Here is an 18,918-nt window from a genome sequence, read left to right as displayed (position 1 = left end):
GTGCCGGACAAGAGCAGCTGGAGAGGTGAGGCAGCTCATTGCAGCCCTGCAGTAGCTGGGGCAGGGACACCAGGTGAGTGTCACCCCCAGGCACCCACCGCCCAGCCCATCCCAGGCTGAACCCTGGGGGATTTTGAGGGTGGGCAGCTGGCTCTGGCACTGGGAAGATGAGCTGGTGGGTGGAGATGTGGGGCTTTTCAGGTGCGAACCAAGAGCCAGGTTGTCCCAAAAGCCTGTGAGGCATCACTAAGCTGCCAAACCAGGGTGCCAACTGAGAATGAGCAACAGGTCCTCCTCTGCCTCCACAGGAAGGACTCTCACCTGATTTCAAGTTCAGTTTGGAACACTTCCCAGTGTCCTGTGAAGTACATCAGCCTGTCTGCCCAGCCTGCACTCATCTGCTCAGCAGACAGGACCTTATGTGCCCGCCGCATGGAGCGAGCATGGCTGCTCTGTGAGTGCACATAGCCAGAGCAGAGAATGGGTAACACTGGCTGCTGGGTTGACTTCAGCGGCAGAGTCGCTCAGCTCTTCCCCTCCAGCCCCGTGGTCCGAAGCGTGGGTTTGCTTTGCCCTCACATTGCTCATCGCCAGCTGGAAAAGCTCAACATTTATCTCAGCCCTGTTAGTGCCACTCTTGCAGAGCTGCTGCACAGCCTTTCGCCCTATTAATAGACCCATAATTCACAGGAAGGAAATATCCTTTAATGCAGCCGTGATATTTAAACCAGGGAACGTATCGTGTTGTTGGTTGTTTTTTGTTTGTTTTTTTGGTTTTTTTTTTAACTTGTTTTTTAGGCATTCAATTCCTTTGCTCCAGCCTCCACTCCACGTCTGTGACTGCAGCCTTCTCCATCCAGCTGAGAGGGAAATTATGTGTGCAAGAGGAGTCAGGGCTGCCTTCCTGGCACACCGCGCACACCGCTAGCACTCCCGCACCCGCCGCACGCTCAGCCACATGCTCGAGGATGCTGCACCTGAAAGTCCAGTTTCTGGATGACTCCCAGAAGATCTTTGTAGTGGATGTAAGTGGGTATCATATTCCTATTGGTTTTTATTGTGGGTTTGTGTTTTGTTTTGTTGGGTTTTGGGGGCGATTGGTGCTAATTATTGAAGTCATTGCTGCTCTGAATGATTGCATGGTCTCTGATAGGTTCTAGTTTTCCGCTTTTAAGAAAAAAAAAAAAAAGCAAAAGAACCTCAACTCCAAAACAAGAGGTTACAATGCTGATTGCTAAGTGCCTTTCAGCATCAACACTCTCCTGTCTTATTAACGTTGTTTATAACAAAGGAGGAATGGCTTTTACTTACGTGGTGTCATCTTTTGGAAACTGGCTAATATGAGCTGATGTTCTTGACAAGTGTTGAGTTCTTCTGTTGTTTATCTGGCTGCCAGTATAAGCATTCATCAAGGCAGAAAAATCTGGGAACAGAATAAAAATAGAATATATAACCAAACCACCCTGGTGAGAAACATCTGTGTACATCCCTTCCTAAACATTCAGCTGGAGAAGAAAACTGTGGTTTTGAGAATAGCAGAGGAAAAAACTCACTTTATCTTATTTTCTGCATGATAGTGTCCCACAACACACTGTCATTAATAACTCACATTTAGTCAACGCTGAAATAGGTTTTAAATGTTAAGTATTAATAACTGTGGTATTAGATTTATATATGTATACAGATAAATGAAACTAGATATATCTTGACTGTGTTAGGAACACAGCTTCTTACAAGTGTGATTGAGCATTTACTGTTGGTTAGGATTTGATAATCACAGTAGGAAGCTGAATTACCTAATTCAAGGAGATCTGCCCTAGTATTTACTATCTCCTATGGGACCAGAGAGTTTTGTATAAATTTTTTTTTTTTTTAAGTTCTATGGCATTTCTTAGGCAGTCCTGTCCTCTGGTTTTATAGCATAGCTTGAGAACTGCTTGGTCTCAGACATACTGCTTGGTTTCTTTGCTATAGCAATTTTGCACAAAAGAGGATTGTAAAGCAATTCCATCACTTGGCACAGTATGGAAGTTGTTTGATTTAGTTCAATTAATGTATCCTAGACCTAGAGTCAGCCTAAAAATGAGACTAGTAATTTTAACTTTTTTTTCCCTTATTGGTTAGATCAGAGCATAGTGAGAGACGATTTGAAAGATGCTGCTGGTACAATATTGCTGCCTTTTTTTCCATCTCTGCTTTCTTATTTGCCCAAAACACTTACAGCACTATAGTTCTGCATGACATGTTATTGCAGCAAATAGCTTCCATTAGAGGAACTCCTGGTCATTTCCTTTTTTTAGCATGGAACAGTATTGGAAACCCCTTTTAGGCATTTCATGCATTTGATATGCTGTATGGATACGATAAATGAGTAGCTGAATTAGCGACTTCATTATAAAAGGACCGCTTTGGGCTAAGTTTTGAGCAGATATTTCAAGCAACTCTTCCTAAACCTTTCCTGACTTTGGAAAGCTCTTTTCAACATGCGATACTTCAGTATAATGGGAGGGAAAAAGACAAAAGAGAGAAAATGCACTGGGCCTGATTCCTCCTGCGCCTCGTGCTCGACTTATGTATCTATACCTGCCTCACGTGGGGATGGCTGCTGCTGGCACGAGCAGCAAGGTCTGGTTTTGCACGGGAATGCAGGGTGTGGGAAGGCGGGGGCCTGGCACATCTCTGCATGTCCCCCCTTGTACCCTCCCTGCTGAACTCCCCAGGGCTGAGCCATGGCATGGATGGGGCCTCTGTGGGACACTGCCGGCCGTGCCAGTGAGCCCAGCGTCTTGTACTGGGAGAACACTGGGATCCCCTGCCCCAGTGCCCGGCCACAGGTGAGCCTGTGATGCTGTCTGGCACCAAGAACCATAGAATCACAGAACAGATTGGGCTGGAAGGGACCTTCAAAGCTCATCTAGTCCAACCCCTGCCACGAGCAGGGACATCTGCACCAGCTCAGGTTGCTCAGAGCCCCGTCCAGCCTGGCCTGGGATGTCTCCAGGGATGGGGCATCCACCACCTCTCTGGGCAACCTGGGCCAGTGTTTTACCACCCTCGTTTTAAAACCTTTCTTCCTCATATCTAACTTGAATCTCCCCTCTTCTAGTTCAAAATCATTACCCCTTGTCCCGTCATAATATGCCCTTCTAAAAAGTCTGTCCCGAAGAAGAGATATTGCAAAGTTACCTCCCTTCATCCTTCCTCCCCACATACCTAGAACTGTGACCTGGCATGTGCTCTTGCCCGTGGAGTCACTCTTATCTCTGGAAAAGGTTTAAACAAGGCAGCCATGAGCCTGGGCAGCCTTGGGAACCCTCCCAGAGCATCACAGAAAGGACAAACTACTTTGCAGCTTGGTCAGACAAAGCCTGGGCATCTCTGCTAGTGGAATTGGCTACAGGGCAAGATTAAGTAGGAAGGAAAAAGAAAAGGCAAAGCAAACAAGCCCAGAAGAACTAATTGCTGAGGCTGAGAGAAGGACAAAGTCTCCCATGATCTCACATCCATTATGATGAATAAAGGTGGGAATTCATGGACAGGAGGGGTGCAGAGCTGGCTGCATGCAAACTGGTCCAGCGAGGGCATGGGGAGTGTCGGGGCTGGTGGCTTTTAGTGCATGGTATTGCACGTCAGCTGCCGCCACGAAGAAGATAAAATGAGTTTTGTATAATTTTTTTTTTTTTTTCAAGTTCTATTGCATTTCTTTGACAGTCCTGTCCTCTGGTTTTATAGCATAGCCTGAGAACTGCGCTGGGGGCCAGCGCCTGAGGGGGTGGGGAAAGATCACACCATGAGCTGTCGCTGCCCCCAAAACCACAAACCCGGCTGCAGCAGACAATGCTACGGGGAATGCTGCAGAAATGTGGCTGTGCCATTGGAGCACAAGCGCTGCCAGGCTGTCCATTGGGGACGAGTGCGTGTGTCCCTGCGTGTCACACATGTTGCTGTCTCCCTCTGGATGTGTCTCTTGCTTTCTTACCCTCCTTACAGTCCCAGCTGCTTCCACCATGGAGAGGAGGGGCGAGTGCAGCATCTCCTTCCCATCGTCTTCTGCATGGGACTTTCTGCCGGTGGGTGCTAACTTGGCCCTGCAACATCATCAAAGGCACATTTAGGGTTGGATGTGGGGTGCCCAGCCCCACATCATGCTCCTGCCTTGCACTGTGCTCCTCTGTCACAGCCACCTGCTCTCAACTGATGCTGTCCCCAGCACAACCGCAGCCTGGTGCTTGCAGTAACGTGGGCTGGGGCCTCGGTACCCCACAAACCTGGGATGGGGCACCTGCAAGCACAGCTCTGCAAGGAGAAAGCCACTGTTTTTAAACTACCCCTGCACCACAGGGCTGCGGATCCCCGGTGAGCAGGTTTTCCCGGGGATGGAGCCATTCACCTCCGCTGCCCTGGGCAATGCTGGGTTTGGAGGAGAGCGGGTCGCTGCCAGCAGTCATGGTGGGTAATAATGTGGTAAGAAATGCTTGTCTTGTCTGGCTGCCTGACAAAGGCCAAGGCCTTTCATGCTAGAAAATTCTAGCTTGGAAATCAACGTTTATAATTGTTTTAATTACCCTTGTGCTCTAGTAATTTTGAGGAGAACCTGGAGTGCTGCAGAGCGAATACTGTTATTATGCTGTCACTTTTCAGCAACCTTTCTGCACGGAGCCAGCAATTTCATCCCAGAAGCTGTGAAAGGTGGTTATTAGCGTGCATCACCGCCGGCAGCCGGGGTCCCTCCTGTTCCAGCTGGGAGCAGCCGCTGGCACGGGGAGCTGTAGCCTGCCTTCGGCTCCATCACCCGAAATGCCATAATTTAGCAGCTGTCTAACCTGACCTCTCTGCTCTGGCTTGCTTTTGTACTAACCCATGCTCATTTTTGGTCTGTTTTTCACAAGCTGGTAAGGGAGTAGCAGGGTTTTTGCTGGGGTGGGTCACTCCCAGGTTCATTTCTGGTGCTTTCTGGAGCATTTTCCAAAGCCAGAGGCCCCCTGGGTTGTTCCCCAGCCATGCCACACGGCACGGCAACAAGTCAAGCAAAACACCCTCTGAGTATTTCTGTTTACTGGGAATAACTACAGCCTGGCCTCCTTTATCAGCATGTAGTGCCACTTAATTAATATTGCTAAAATGCGTGGATGTCCTAGGGCCCAAAGCACAGGATCTCTGCAGGGTCCTCTTGCTGTTAATTACTATTAACTATAATAGTAGTTTGTCCCCAGCAATTTGGTCACCGGCTGCTGGGGCACATGGACTGACTGTACAGATTTGAGTTGTGCTCCCCTTTGCTCTTAACAGAGCACGTTTGCCATGGCCATCCCTGGGTCAGGCAGATGCTCGTCCTCGGGATCACTCACTGGTTTGCCAAGGATAAAGCTGCCTGGACAGTGATGGTTGCAAAAGGTGAGCCAAAAGCAAGATTCCTTTCCTTTCCGGTTTACTAAAAAGGAGAGAAGTGATGAGAAGGAGTCAGATTTCCAAGAGCAGAGGTAAGGGGAAAGCAGAGTGCACTCATCCTTTCCCACATGCTGAAACTAGCAGCATTTATTGAGTAAGGTTTTGGGAATCAGGAAAATCCCACAGCTCCTCTCAGGGTGAAGGCAAGGAGCTAAAACTTCTCCCCATCTCACCAAAATCCCATCACCGTTGCTGTCAGCATTGCCTAACTTGCTGTTTCTATGGTGTGCTTTTTGCTAGCAAAAATCCTGCGGAAAAGGGCTGTTCAACCTCGCCTGCAGCCACCTCAACCTTGTGGAGAAGGAGTACTTCGGGCTGGAGTTTTGCAGCCAGGCTGGGAACCACGTGAGTGCAGGCTGCAGCGTGGGTTCCCAGTGCTGCACTGTGCTGTCCTGCTGTGCTGTGACCCCATCCCCACAGCAACCGCCCGCATGGCTGGGGGCTTGCTAGCACCTCCCTGAAATACCAGATGGGAAATTTCCACGGAAGGATTTGCCACAATGCCAAAAACCCCTTGAAAGTAGGTGTTAGGAGGGGAGCCACAAGCTGGTTGGCAAAGCCACGGTGATAGCGATGGTTTATCTGTAGCCATCAGCAGGACTGCTTGTCACAGCTGGCCAACATTTTTGTGTTGCACTCTAGCATGATAATGCTGCTTTTATTCCCTTTGTCTCTTGTACTGTTTATTCACCCAGTTCTTCCTTGTTTTTTTTTCAGGTCTGGTTAGAGCCACTAAAACCCATAACAAAGCAAGTAAAAAGTAAGTATTTCAAGAATAAAATGATTCTAAATCACTGCCAGTGACAGACTAGTGCAGGGACATTCCTGCAGCCTTTATTGCTTGGGAATGGAGGCTTGGTTTCCAGCATTTACCTGAGCTCATTTTGTAGCGTGAGGCTGGACAGGACTATTTGCAAGGACACCCCAGTCCATATAAAATCCTCTAGAAACACTGCTGCCTTTGCAATCTGGTATCTGCACCGGTTTAGGCTGGAGCTGTTAACAACCTGCCAGCTTGGTGGAGCAGCAGGGCCATGTGTATGCATTTCTGAGATGGCAAGGCAGCAGCATCGCTCCCTGCTCACCCTCCTTGCCCCTTCGCAGCTCTCGGCAGCCCAGACGCCTGCGTGGTGTGAGCCCTGCGTGGAGCAGGGTTTGCCCCGTGCCTCACAGGCTTGGAGATGCTGCGAATCCTGATGTGAATTCAGGTTCAGCATCCCTTGATGTGGCCACAGCCGATGTTAACGCTGTGCCCCTTTCAGCCTATGACTGTTTCCACTCCTGCAATGAACCAAATGATATTTTTCCCAAAATATGTGATGACTAGGAGGTGATCAAAAGCATGAGGCCACATGCTCAGTATTTGCCACTGGGAGGCTGCAGTACAGTGTTTGCACTAATTTCCTTATAAGAGGAAAGCCTGATAAAAAGCCCCCACTTTCTGGCTGCACCAGAAGTGGGACTATTTCAGGCACCAATTTCTTTTTCCGTGTCCCTTCTGGCCTGCTCTTGTAAGGTTTTGCTCCTCCAGAGCCTCTGAGCCATCACACGGTGCCGTGGGACAGTCGGTGCTTACAAAATTGCCTCCCTCCCTTCACGCTCTCTGCCTTGGGCTTGGCCACTTGCTCTCACTCATCCTGCGAAAAAGCTTTGCCCAAACAGCCTCCTATGGAGCTGTTGCATGCCAAGTGATTGGAGGGCTGAGTTAAATGTACAGCCCCGCTGATGGTAACTACACTGGGGCTCTGGCCATGCTCCAGACCAGCACCCCTGGCACCACCCCATGGAACCCCGCCTCCTGGTAGGGGGTCTTTGCAATTTAAAGAATTGCTGTGGCATTTTCTCTTTAGTATTATTTAGGTGTCCAACTCCCTGTTTGCTTCCACTGGTAACACTGGGGGTCTGGGCAGGCTGGTTTTTGGGGGCAGGTTGGAGTCCCTGATGTTTAGGGTTTCCAGCTCTGATTTGTAAGGGTCCAGAGTAATCCACTCTGTAAGGAGACAGCATGTGTGAAGAGAGTTGTAAATGTTCTCAATAGACACGTAAAAGAAAACTTATGAAGATGTTGTGTTTTAAGATCCTAAGGAGGTTCTTTTCAAATTTATGGTGAAATTTTTCCCAGTGGACCCCGGCCATCTGAGAGAAGAGCTGACAAGGTACAATACTTGTTCTCTTACTTTCTTACTGCACAGTCCTGTATTTTTGCAATTGTGATGTATATGTTTAATTCCTTCATCTGCCTGAACCTGTCTGTGAGCAGTGGTTATCCTAAGTACTGAAAGAGCTCTGTACTTTACAAAACAAAACCCGAGAGAGTATCTTCTCTTGATCCTCTGTTTTTAAACAAAATCCACTTGAAGGATCAGCCATCTTAAGAGGCCGAAATTTGTTTACTGCCAAATGCTTTAGCAGTTGGGCATCGAGTCTGACTCTGTTCAGTCTCGCTGCTGCCTCAAGCTGTGTTCTGAATGGAGAATTTTATTTTTAAAAATGACATTGTTAGCTCTTATGTTTTAGAGAAAGCATTGCAAACAGGAACTAAGAATAAAACTAAGACAGTGCTTCTGCAGAACGGTAGAGATGCAAATGCATGCCAAAGCATAAAGGAATGTTAACTCTGAAACCTATTAATGGCCATTTCATTGGCTGGGACATACTGGTTGTGGTAGTGCCCAGCCGCAGCATTCTGCAGGGGCTGTGTGCTCCTCTCGTGACCTCATGGACCTGCATCCCGTGGGTGAGCGCAGGGAGAGGTGCGTGGGCAGCCAGCTCCCTGCAGCAGGGCCCTCACGCTTCAGTCTGGCAGCCGGCGCTCTGCTGAGCCCATCTTCCAGCAGGGTAAGCTCCTGTCCCCCTCCACAGGTACCTCTTCACCCTCCAGATCAAGAAGGACCTGGCACTGGGGCGGCTGCCCTGCAGCGACAAGAGCGCGGTGCTGCTCGTCTCCCACCTGCTGCAGTGTAAGGGCAGGCGAGAGCCTGCAGGGACGGTGCCCCTTCCCCGGGGAGGGGGACAACTGGGCTTTGCTTTGGCTGTGCAGCACAGGTTCCCCCCACACAGTGACCCCTCACGGCCTCGCCCACACTTTCCTCATGTCCCCCGCAGCCGAGCTGGGTGACTTCCATGAGGAGATGGACCAGCAGCACCTGGCGACCCACAGGTACCTTCCCAACCAGGAGTATCTGGACAACAAGATCATGCACTACCACCGGAGACACAGGTAAGGGCTGCGCCATGCCATGGCCGCACACCCAAAGCACCCGACGGGCACCTGCCCAGGGGCTGTCCCCATCAGCAGGCAGGGCCAGCTGCAGGGTCCGTGTGATGCCAACGTGTGCACGTCCAAAATGGCTTTTTTTCAGCCCGTTTCAGCAGCTGCCTTCTCACTCTTGTCACTTCCCGGTGCATTTGTCTCTTCAGTGGGAAGACGCCAGCCGAGTCGGACGTTCAGCTGCTGGACGTGGCCAGGAAGCTGGAGATGTACGGGATTCGCCCGCACCCCGCCAGCGACGGCGAGGGGACGCAGATCAACCTGGCTGTGACGCACATGGGGGTGCTGGTCCTGCGGGTGAGCCCGGGGCTCAGGGTGGGTGGCCTATCCTAGGGATGGAGCTATAAAGATGAGGGGTCTGGAGCATCTTATGAGGAAAGACTGAGAGAGATGGGTCTGAGAGGGGATCTTATTTATGCTTATAAATATCTCAAGCGTGGGTGTCAAGAGGGTAGGACGGAGTCTTTTCAGTGGTGTCCACGACAGGATGAGGGGCAACGGGCACAGACTGAAACACAGGAGGTTCCATCTGAATATGAGGAGAAACTTATTCAGTTTGGGGGTGCCAGAGCACTGGAATAGGCTGCCCAGAGAGGTTATGGAGTCTCCTTCTCTGGAGACATTCCAAACCTGCCTGGACACATTCCTGTGTGAACCGGCTTTAGCAGGTGGGTTGGACTAGATGATCAGAGGTCTCTTCTAACCCCAACTATTCTGTGATTCTGTGACATCGCCTCTAGTTGGTGGGGGACCTTTCTCCATGTGCTCCAAACCCTCCCAAATCCTACAAGAGGGCACCCCAGCGGGCCTCGGGCACAGAGGTTATGCTCTGGGGCATGGCTGCGGGTCTCAGCCCCACCACCTCCATCCGCGCCGGCTGAGCGCCACCGTGCCCGCCCCCGTGTAAGCACCACAGGTTACATGGCTGCATCACATGTGTTCACCATATAATCTTCCATCGAAAATAGGCACCTCACGTCTGTGCAATTACATAACGCTGTAATCACGGCGTAGCTGCAGAATAAATACAGACATCCCCCACAGCCGGCGTGAAGCAGTGCTTGCCTCCCACACTGCCTAATTTCAACCTGGGAACATCTTGCCAGAGCAGAAAAAAAAAAACCAACAAACCCTTAACCGTGGGTCTGCTCTTCATAATTAGCACTGCCAGACCCGGTTATTTATTATTTATGGCTCCATAAACACCCCTCATGCATGATTAGAGTATCTGTGAACCTACTAAAATCTGAGCTCTCCCAGAAAGCTGAGAGGGTCTCAATGCCACAGCGTGGAGTAACGCAATTTTAGCTGGTCCTGCCCTGATAGTGGTGTTGTGCAGCTGTCTCCAAATTGATGCATAATGATAATGAAGAGTAAGGTGTGCTTGCAGACTGCTTAAGCTGAGTCTAAAGGCATGAGAGTGAGATGAGCTCTGCTACGCTTTCCAGAAAAGGAGAGAAAGGTCTTATTTATTTTGGGGGGCTGATATTGCATTAACTCATTTGCCTCCTGAGCTGGGATGGATGGGATGCTCTGCCTTCACCTCTGTGAGTTTTACAAATAGCTTCAGCAGCCAAAGTTAAGCCCTGAATCTCAATTCCCATTTTTGGGACCAGCTGATGGAGAAGAGGGTCAACCAGCAAATCCTGGCTCCCCTTCCTCAGACCCCAGCAGCACTGAGCTGTCGGGCTCTCATGCAGTGTCCTGCAAGCTCAGGACCTGGCCCATCATACTTCAGCTATTCTAAATCGCCCAGTCCTGGTTTAACTGCTGTGTCTGTCCTTCCAGGGCAATACAAAGATCAACACGTTCAACTGGTCCAAAATTCGCAAGCTGAGTTTCAAGAGGAAGCATTTTCTCATCAAGCTCCACGCAAACCTCTCTGTAAGTACCGCACTGCAGGCAGCTGCCAGGCTCAGCAGTAGGTGACGGTGGACTGAGGATCAGCCACACAGTCCCCAGTTGTGACTAAAATCCATTTCTGCCGCTCATGGGCGATTCTCCTTCCCCCGCTGCCACCTCGAGCATGGCATGTGCCAACCCCATGTCCCCAGCAGGGTGACACTGCGCTGCCCAGAGCCGCTGGCAGCCCGGTGTGATGCTTTGGGGGGGTCGGGAGGGCAAACAGCAGAGCCCGGCCCCCTGGCCCTGACGCTTTGTCTCCGGCTGCGCAGGCGCTGTGCAAGGACACGCTGGAGTTCACCATGGCGAGCCGCGACGCCTGCAAGGCTTTCTGGAAGACGTGCGTGGAATACCATGCCTTCTTCAGGCTGTCTGAAGAGCCCAAGTCAAAGCCCAAAGCCCTTCTGTGCAGCAAGGGCTCCAGTTTCCGCTACAGGTGAAGTCCCAGGGGAAAACCAAACTGCTGGGAATGGGGAGGGTGTTGGGAGGGCTCTGAGCCCCCCCTGCTTTATGTTGGACCTGGCTGGATGCGAGGGGATGATGCCTGACAGCCCCTTTTCGCAGAGAGACCTGCTGCATCCCTTCTCCTCCCCTGGGATGTGGGTATGCCCAGGGCTGGGGCTGACAGTGGTCTTCATGCCTTTTTCCCATTGCTGCAGTGGGAGGACACAGAGGCAGCTGCTGGAGCACGGGAGGAAGGCAAAGATGAAGAGCCTGCCCTTCGAGAGGTACCGGGGGGAAGTGCCTGGGTAGTTGTGGGCAACAGGATCCTCCTGACCACCCACCCACCCACCCATGCTCTTGGCCCTGCAGAAAGCACTATGCATCCCGCTATGACGAGAGGCAGTGTCGCTCCTCCCCGGACCTCCTGACAGACGTCTCCAAGCAGGTATGTCCCCTTGGCATCAATGAGAGGTAGCGCTAGGGCTGAGAGGGTCTTGGCATCACGGCTGGTGGAGCTCGGCTGGAGTGCCTGGGCTCTGGGCACTTGCTGCTGGCCCCTTTGCCCCTCGGCCCAGCCAGGGGTCTGGGCACCCACCCACCCTCTGCCCCTGCGCAGGTGGAGGAGCTGCGCCTGGCCTACGGCAGCCGGGGTCCCTACCACGCCAACGGGGTCCACACCTCCGAGCCCACACTAGACAGCCGCCGCCGCGGCTCCGCCGTGGAGGTGACTTTTGCCACCGAGCTGGAGCGTTCCAAGCCAGAAGCATCTCCCACCTTCCTGCCTCACTCCAAAAGCTCATCTGCCTTCCCACTGCTCTACGCCAAGCTGGAGCTGGAGCAAGCATGGGAGCCCTCTGACCTCTTCTGTGCCAGGAATCCCTTGACATCCTTTCGGCCCCACAGCCAGTTCACCGGGAACAATAAAAGCACCTCGGTGGGCAACATGCGGGAGGTGAGCACCCAGCCACTGGTGTACATGGATGTGCCGTGTCCCCCACCCATGGTCGCCCCAGCCCCGCAGGTCCTTTTCTACCTGGACAGACCCCCGCAGCCCCCGTGCCATGCACCGGCACCCGGTGAGGATGCAGCAGGACCAGCCGGTGGATGTGGCCCTGCAGCTGCAAAACCCCCCCGGCGGAGCCTGAGCGGGACCCGGGCTGGGGAGTTTGACCGTGAAGCCGTGTGCATGGCAGCGGGCACTAGTGTGGCCCCCACTGGGGAGAGCAGATTGCTGGCTCGCTCCTTTGATTATGGCCTTCAGGAGCAGCCTCCTAAACGGTCTTGGAGCCAGTCGGACATGAAAACCATCCGCTTCCCCTACGGCTCGGAGTTCAGGCCCTTAGGGCCGTGCCCCACTCTCAGCAGCCGGAAGACGAGCGTCTTTCGGCACATGCCGGCCCAGCAAGGTCTGGGGCTGCGACGTTCGGCTGAGCGCTACGTGGGCAGCAGTACTGAGTCCAGCGATTCCGACTCCGACCTCTTGGCCGCCGACTACTGCTCCCTGTACGGCCGCGTGCTGCGGTCACCCATGGCCCGGGTCCGGCTGTCCTCCGGCAGCCTCCAGCTGGATGAAGAGGATGAGGAGGTGTCCTTCGTCACAGGCGCCACTGAAGAGGCGACTTCCAGGGGGACCTCCAGGTATTTCACTTAGGTGCCTCACACCAGTCGGAGGGAGCACAGGTGGCCAGCACTGACCTGGAGACACGGAAGGGTGATGCTTGCAGGGCTGTTTATGGCTTGTGAAACATTGTGATGGGCTTGTGTTGTGTGAGTGCTCTTAGCTATAGAGGCTGTGCTAATGGACAACAGGAGTGTTTGGAAGTACTCAACCCCCTGCTCCATACTTGGAAGCTGGTGTGTCTCTGCTCCAGCCAGAGGGGCCAGGGCTCTCCCAAAGCCCTGCAAAGCCCTTGCGTCCTGCCCACACTGGTGGCTGCTGGCTACTTTTGGAGTTCAGCTGCTGGAGTCTTCATCAGGGAGGAAAGTAGAAAAAAGAAAGAAAGAAAAAAAAAATCTCACAGAAGAGTGTAAGCATCTATTTTTCACAAGTACGGGGAAGCATAGTGATGGGAAAGGTGTTTGAGGCCCATTTGGAGAGGATCAGGATCGTCAGGGGAGGCTGCTGGTGGAGCTGACCCCCCTGTGGACAGGGCCAATGCCCCAGCATGGAGCACATCTCCTCCATCCTGCCTCTCCTCCCTTCAACGGGAGGGCTCCTGACCCTCCAGGACAAGGGTGCATGCATGGGGTGCTCCTTGGGATGCTTTGAGACAGAGACAAAGCAAACTGTTCTGTCTTCTCCCTGGTCAGTTCAGAACGTTATCCGTCCCCAAGAATCATCTCAGCGGTGCTTGTAAATCACTTGGCAGCATCCCACAGTGAGCTCTGGGACATGGTTTAATGACTGATATTGCACAGCTTTGCTTTTCTTAGGCCTGTTAGCTGTCATGCACAGGCACCTCTGTGCCCTGCTTAAATCTGGAGGTGTAAGGCATATAAGGCGGAAGGTCCTTTGGTTCCCCCAAATCAGGCATTAGTTAAGCAGCATGGGGAAAAAGATCTCAGGAAGGGGTAGGAAAGAAACAGGCAGCTGGTGTTTGCCCTTTGCACTGGGAAATCTGCTGTAACCTTGATGCTTTGAAACTTTCCTGTTGGCTACATGAGCGTTATGTTATTTTTACCAGGGCTTGTTTCTGGCTATAAAGAAGGAGCAGGTGATGGGACTTCTCACCATCCATGTGTTGGCATCCATTGCCCTCTGGCAGGGAAAAGGTCTAAAGATATTTCCTGGAAGTATTTTTTAATTACAAAAAAACTTATCGTTACCCTAAACCTACATGAAATCTGCTCAAAAAACTGGAGAATGATGACATTGCTGTAAGCCTTTTTAGGGGAGGATCTTGTTGATTTTCTTTAAGAACGACTCTGTAGGATGTGACTGTAAATCCCAGTAAATTCACAGTTATGACACCACTGTAACTTCTTAGAATAGCTTTCAGAAACCAGGCAGCTGGGGCAAAGACAGAAAATAGGTTAAAACATAAAAAAGACCTAGGTGTAGGGAGTACCACTCCACCTGCACATCATTGTCCTTTGTTTTAGAAAGCTGGACAATAAAAATCTGTTGTTCACATCAAAGTTTTGGGTTTTTCCTTCTGCCTTGTCAAATCTGCACCCCCAGCCCACCCCCCCCACCCCAGCTCCTGGGCAGCCCTCAGTGCTCCATGGAGCTGCTGGCTTGGTTTTCCTCTCCTGCAGCTTCTTGCTGGTTCCCTCTCTGCCTTCACTGTCTCAGTGACTGGGGAGACTTGCCGAGATCCCTGAATGTTGCTGAAAACAACCACATTCTTGGTTGGTTGCCTAAAGAAATGCAGAAGATCAACAAGAGAGCATACTGTAAGGTTTGCTTTTGCTCCTGGTTACCCTGTGCTGCAGAAGCTGTGAACTACAGGGACCCTCACATGCTTCTCTGGCATATGTTCTATTAAAAAAAACCAAAACAAAACAAAAAACCGAAAAAACACAGAGAAAAAACACCTTTCTGGTTATAGTGAGTTGTTTTGTCCCTTTCCTAAAGCTCTGCACCTTGGAGAGAGCAAGAACCACCACTGGATACAATGGCAAGACAACAAAAAGTGATTTGGCTTGCTGACAGTGTGGATGTTTATAGCACTTTGCCAGCAAGGACTGTTCCAGGGGTAGGTGGGACAGCAGCATCACACTGTCAGAACATTGAAGTACTTGGTGGACTTAGACTGAAGTAATTTGGGTTCATACAAAATCTATCACTTACAGATGAAGTTCATCTTGAAATGTTCAGCAACTTTTAGGCATAGGTGTGTATATTAGGATATAAAAAGCACCAAAATGTACACAAAGAACTTTGGTTTGGAGAAACACTATGATGGGTTTCAGTGTATTCACCTCATCTCTGTATTAAGTATTACTTATCAGTAAAATGTGAAATAAGGCAAGCCAACATACATAGCAATAGAACTTTGCAAAGAAGAAAATAATTTTATTCCAGTGTTAAGTCATAAAACAGTGTAATAAAAATCAAACCTTTAACAACTGCTAAAGTCTGTGCAAACACATTAAGAACCTATGTACTCTCCTATTCAGCTATAGACATTCAACTGAATGCAAGAACAGGTGTTTATGATACTACATGCTGACTGTACAGAAGAGTTCTAGAGTCAGAGACGGAGGGTTGTAAGAATGGTTACATCGAGAAAGGCCTCATTGCCCAATAACAAATACATCTCCCTATTCTGAGATTCAGACTACTTTGACAAAACTACTTGAGTATCACTTCTTCTCGATCTACAGTGGGAAGCCTACAAACCAAACAGGCGAGACAATTCCTGCATGAATATTTTGATGTATCTTTCCAATAGCTACCTGCCAGCAACAGAATACTGCTGATTAAGTTACACAGGTCGTCAATAACTATTAATTACACATGGTAGGGAAAAAGACAACCGTCCCCTGGAAACGAGTAAAATACAGACATCCATTCTTTAATTAGATCATAGTCTCATGATGCACTGAGACATGAGGTGCAGAAATGCCATATGCAGTACAATAAAAGAAACTTCTTGAATTGACTTGAAGAGAACAAGGCTGCATTGTACCCACTAGGCTGGATGAGTTTTTCCCCACGCTGTCCTATGAGGTAGGCGTACATCCCACCCATGCACAGGAAAAGAAGAGGCAACAGAGTTCAGCAATATGTTACAGTTGTTTCCCAAATAGGGCAGGTTCCAATTTCCCCCTTAATTCACTAACTCTACCAACCCAGAATTGGTTACAGAGTTGCATAGATTAAAGTCCTGACGCCAACAGGGTAGAGCCACCAGTTACAAAATTTGGGAGGAATTCTCATCATGTTTCCCCTCGGTCTCCCACATTAAAAAGAACACCTTAAGCGAAGCAACATGGAAGTAAATACATGTTTTTAACTCTGGGAGATTTGTCTAGAGCTCTTTAAAAAGAGATTTGGGTCAAGATTGCTGAAGTGAAAGCCAAGGTAACAGTGGCACAGCCCTTTTTGTACCTTCACAACGCCGAGTTCGCAACGAAGTCAGAGTGTTCCGACGTCTCTACCACGTTGTCACAGGCTGCGCACATTCGTCTGAGCACACGGATCCTGACGACTCCTCTTTAGGACTGGAATAAAACCGCATCTATGGCGTTCCCGGTGGCGCAGCAGTGGGCAGGTGTCCTCCAGACAAGAAAAGCACGGGCGGACTCAAACCTTTCCAAAGCAACCGTGCGACTCTGCAAGGAACACCGTTCTTGGACTAGAACGTCGGGTTGTAAGAAGTATGTCCGCACCTCTGCACGTCTACCTCAATCCAGAATAAAACGCACAACAGAACAAGCTCGTGAAAGTTTACAGAACTTAAATATTTATTTTTAAACCATTTAAAACCCCCCAAAACATTGAAATAAGCTTCATCTATAAACAGATTTACAAGACTAACAACTACAGAGGCTAGAGGAGCACTACAATTTGTTTCTGTGATGCAGTTATTTTGTAAAGCTTCAGATCAACTGTATTTACAACTTTTGCTGCTTTTACATTTATAAAAATATTTATTTAATCCATAACATTATTGTTTTCAAAAACTATTTCCAGACTTTTTTCTCAGATATAAATTCTAATTGAATTTCAGTTATATAGCAGATGAAAGTTTTAAACAGAAACATTTTTTTTAAAATTAAAACAAGGAGTTAAAAGTAATTTTTTACAGTGTAGGCACCATTGAAAATAATTGTCCTTGGCATATCTAACCACCATCTCTCACAAGTGTCCTTTATATAAAAACGATGTAATGGCAACATTTGACTAAAAATGCGGTATTTACTTGCACACCATTACTTTTTCAATATTTGGCAGATATATTTCAGATTCTTTAAAATTACTTTTGTGCAAAAACAAAATGTGCAGGTCTGAACCATAAAATAAACATACCCAGCCTTTATCAAAAATAAATTTACACCAACAATTCCACAGCTAAGTACTGAAAAACAATCCCAGTTCAAAACTTCAGCATAATATACATACTGGGTTGAAAAAGGGAAAAACAAAAAACCAAAACAAACCAGAAGAGATTACCCATCTAGCAGTACCATAAATATATAACTGTAAGCAACTTTATAGTCTTACCTACTTTTTATGCAAAAAAATTCACTCCGTACTGCACAGTACTACCTTTTTGTGAAAGAATATCTATAACTCAGTTATTTGCATATTAACTGGTAAATACATATTTAAAATACACTTTCAGAAAATTATAAACAAATTATGTTGATGTACTGTATTTAATGTATTTAAGAACAAAATTGTGTATAAATATCTTACAGGAGAAACAACACCACCACACAGAACGCTGGTGTTACACTGATACCTGCTTGTGAGGTATGTAGCATGTGACGCTCGGCTTCTCTGGCTCCCTTCCACCCAGGCATGTATACTCAGAGGAAAAAAATTAAATTAAGTTAAATTGGACTTCAGGTTTTGTCCATTATTGCCAAAAGCCCCACCCCCTCAACTGTATTGCTTTAAATTTTCCTACCATCGATGATACGAGATTGAATTACTACTTCAAAACCTGTTCTAAAAGGTAATACATATACTGTACATCAGGATATACCTGTTGCTACATATCACCTGCAAACTATTGACATATTGCTCTCAAATATATTTAATCATAGAGCTGCCTAAAATACTGTACCAATTTAGAATTATAATAGATACTGTTGCAGGTTTATTTTTCAGGGCATGATAAATATATGCTGGTTGAAGCAGGTGCTACAGCAATACCCTTGCCACTACATGACATGTTTTGAATACGCTTGTGAAAAAGCTATTTTCTCTGAAGCTCATTAGTGATTTACAAAAGTTTAACTCATGAATACAAAAGACCTGTACATCTCCATGTACAGGAACAAAATAGCATCAAAACATACTGTACTTGCACTTTCTATTAACTAAAGTAATGGTTATTTCTAAAAGCAAAACTGCACCTCAACATTTATCAGATTAAACAGGTGAAACTACAATATTAAAAGTTGTTCTTTACAAAATAATTTCCTGAAAATATAAAACCATGTGCACTGCCACAAAATAGTTGAGTAGGTTCTTTCAAATCCTCAATCACCATCAATATGTTGCAAAGATCCAAAAGGCACAAGGAGCTCATGAGCTAAGCACTGCCAAGCTTGAAGTAGTTTTGGTGGGTTTCACTGGGTCCATACAAAACAGCAGTCAATTATGTGAAGTTTCTTAGGATGAGTCATTAACAGAAAATCTATGGATAAAAAAAATACAAGTTAGAATTATGTTAGTTATACTGTTTCAGCTTGGCAAACAGCACATAACTATTTTTGCATCACTAAACTAGTACATGCCTTCATCTCAACGGTACATAGCAAAAACAAACAAAAAAACCAGAAGCAACATTCTCAATAAAATATTCCCTAAAAAGATAAGCTGAAGATTCTCCTGTTCCCTTACTTGCTACAAATATGCTTATGACAAAATTGCAGGCTAACTTAAAGGAAGCAAGGTTTAAAAACTACAATAGGATTGCAGCACTCTAAGACCAAACAGACGTATTAATTGTTACTGTTAGTTTTAGTCTCAAACGGATGAGCTATGTATAACTACCAAAGCTAAAAGTTTAAAGCACTGGACATAGCAGATCTTTCGCTGATTGTTAAACTACTCAAGTTTACCCAACATACGAAGTTCAGTGTCTGTTTTATGCACCTTTCCTTTATTTTAAAATAAAACTTTTTTTTTTTTTTTTTTTTTTTTTTTTTTTTTTTTTTTTTTACAATGCATA

General features: G+C 48.1%; 2 protein-coding genes across 3 annotated transcripts in view; one reads left to right on the top strand and one right to left on the bottom strand.

The window, feature by feature from the left end:
- Nucleotides 1–968: 968 nt before the first annotated feature.
- FRMD7 (FERM domain containing 7) lies at nt 969–12,716 on the top strand. 2 transcript variants are annotated; one of them, XM_065643520.1, is made up of 12 exons: nt 969–1,025; nt 5,689–5,793; nt 6,166–6,208; nt 7,571–7,604; nt 8,311–8,408; nt 8,554–8,668; nt 8,869–9,016; nt 10,508–10,603; nt 10,894–11,057; nt 11,281–11,349; nt 11,435–11,510; nt 11,682–12,716. In XM_065643520.1, exons 1-12 carry the CDS (start codon nt 969–971, stop codon nt 12,714–12,716), a joined length of 2,040 nt encoding a protein of 679 aa, XP_065499592.1. The 2 variants fall into 2 exon arrangements, with proteins under 2 accessions (XP_065499592.1, XP_065499591.1); XM_065643519.1 differs by having other exon boundaries at nt 7,526–7,604.
- Nucleotides 12,717–15,058: 2,342 nt separating this feature from the next.
- STK26 (serine/threonine kinase 26) overlaps nt 15,059–18,918 on the bottom strand; it is a 34,522-nt gene continuing 30,662 nt past the window's right edge. The window contains exon 12 of the mRNA XM_065643458.1: nt 15,059–18,381. Within this exon, the coding sequence (XP_065499530.1) occupies nt 18,357–18,381 (25 nt within the window). The 3' untranslated portion in view covers nt 15,059–18,356. The remainder of the gene's footprint in view (nt 18,382–18,918) is intronic.

This window comes from Caloenas nicobarica, chromosome 12 (assembly GCF_036013445.1).
Source record: "Caloenas nicobarica isolate bCalNic1 chromosome 12, bCalNic1.hap1, whole genome shotgun sequence".
In the NCBI taxonomy this organism is placed as follows: Eukaryota; Metazoa; Chordata; class Aves; order Columbiformes; family Columbidae; genus Caloenas; species Caloenas nicobarica.
This window is presented reverse-complemented; position numbering and strand designations above follow the sequence as displayed.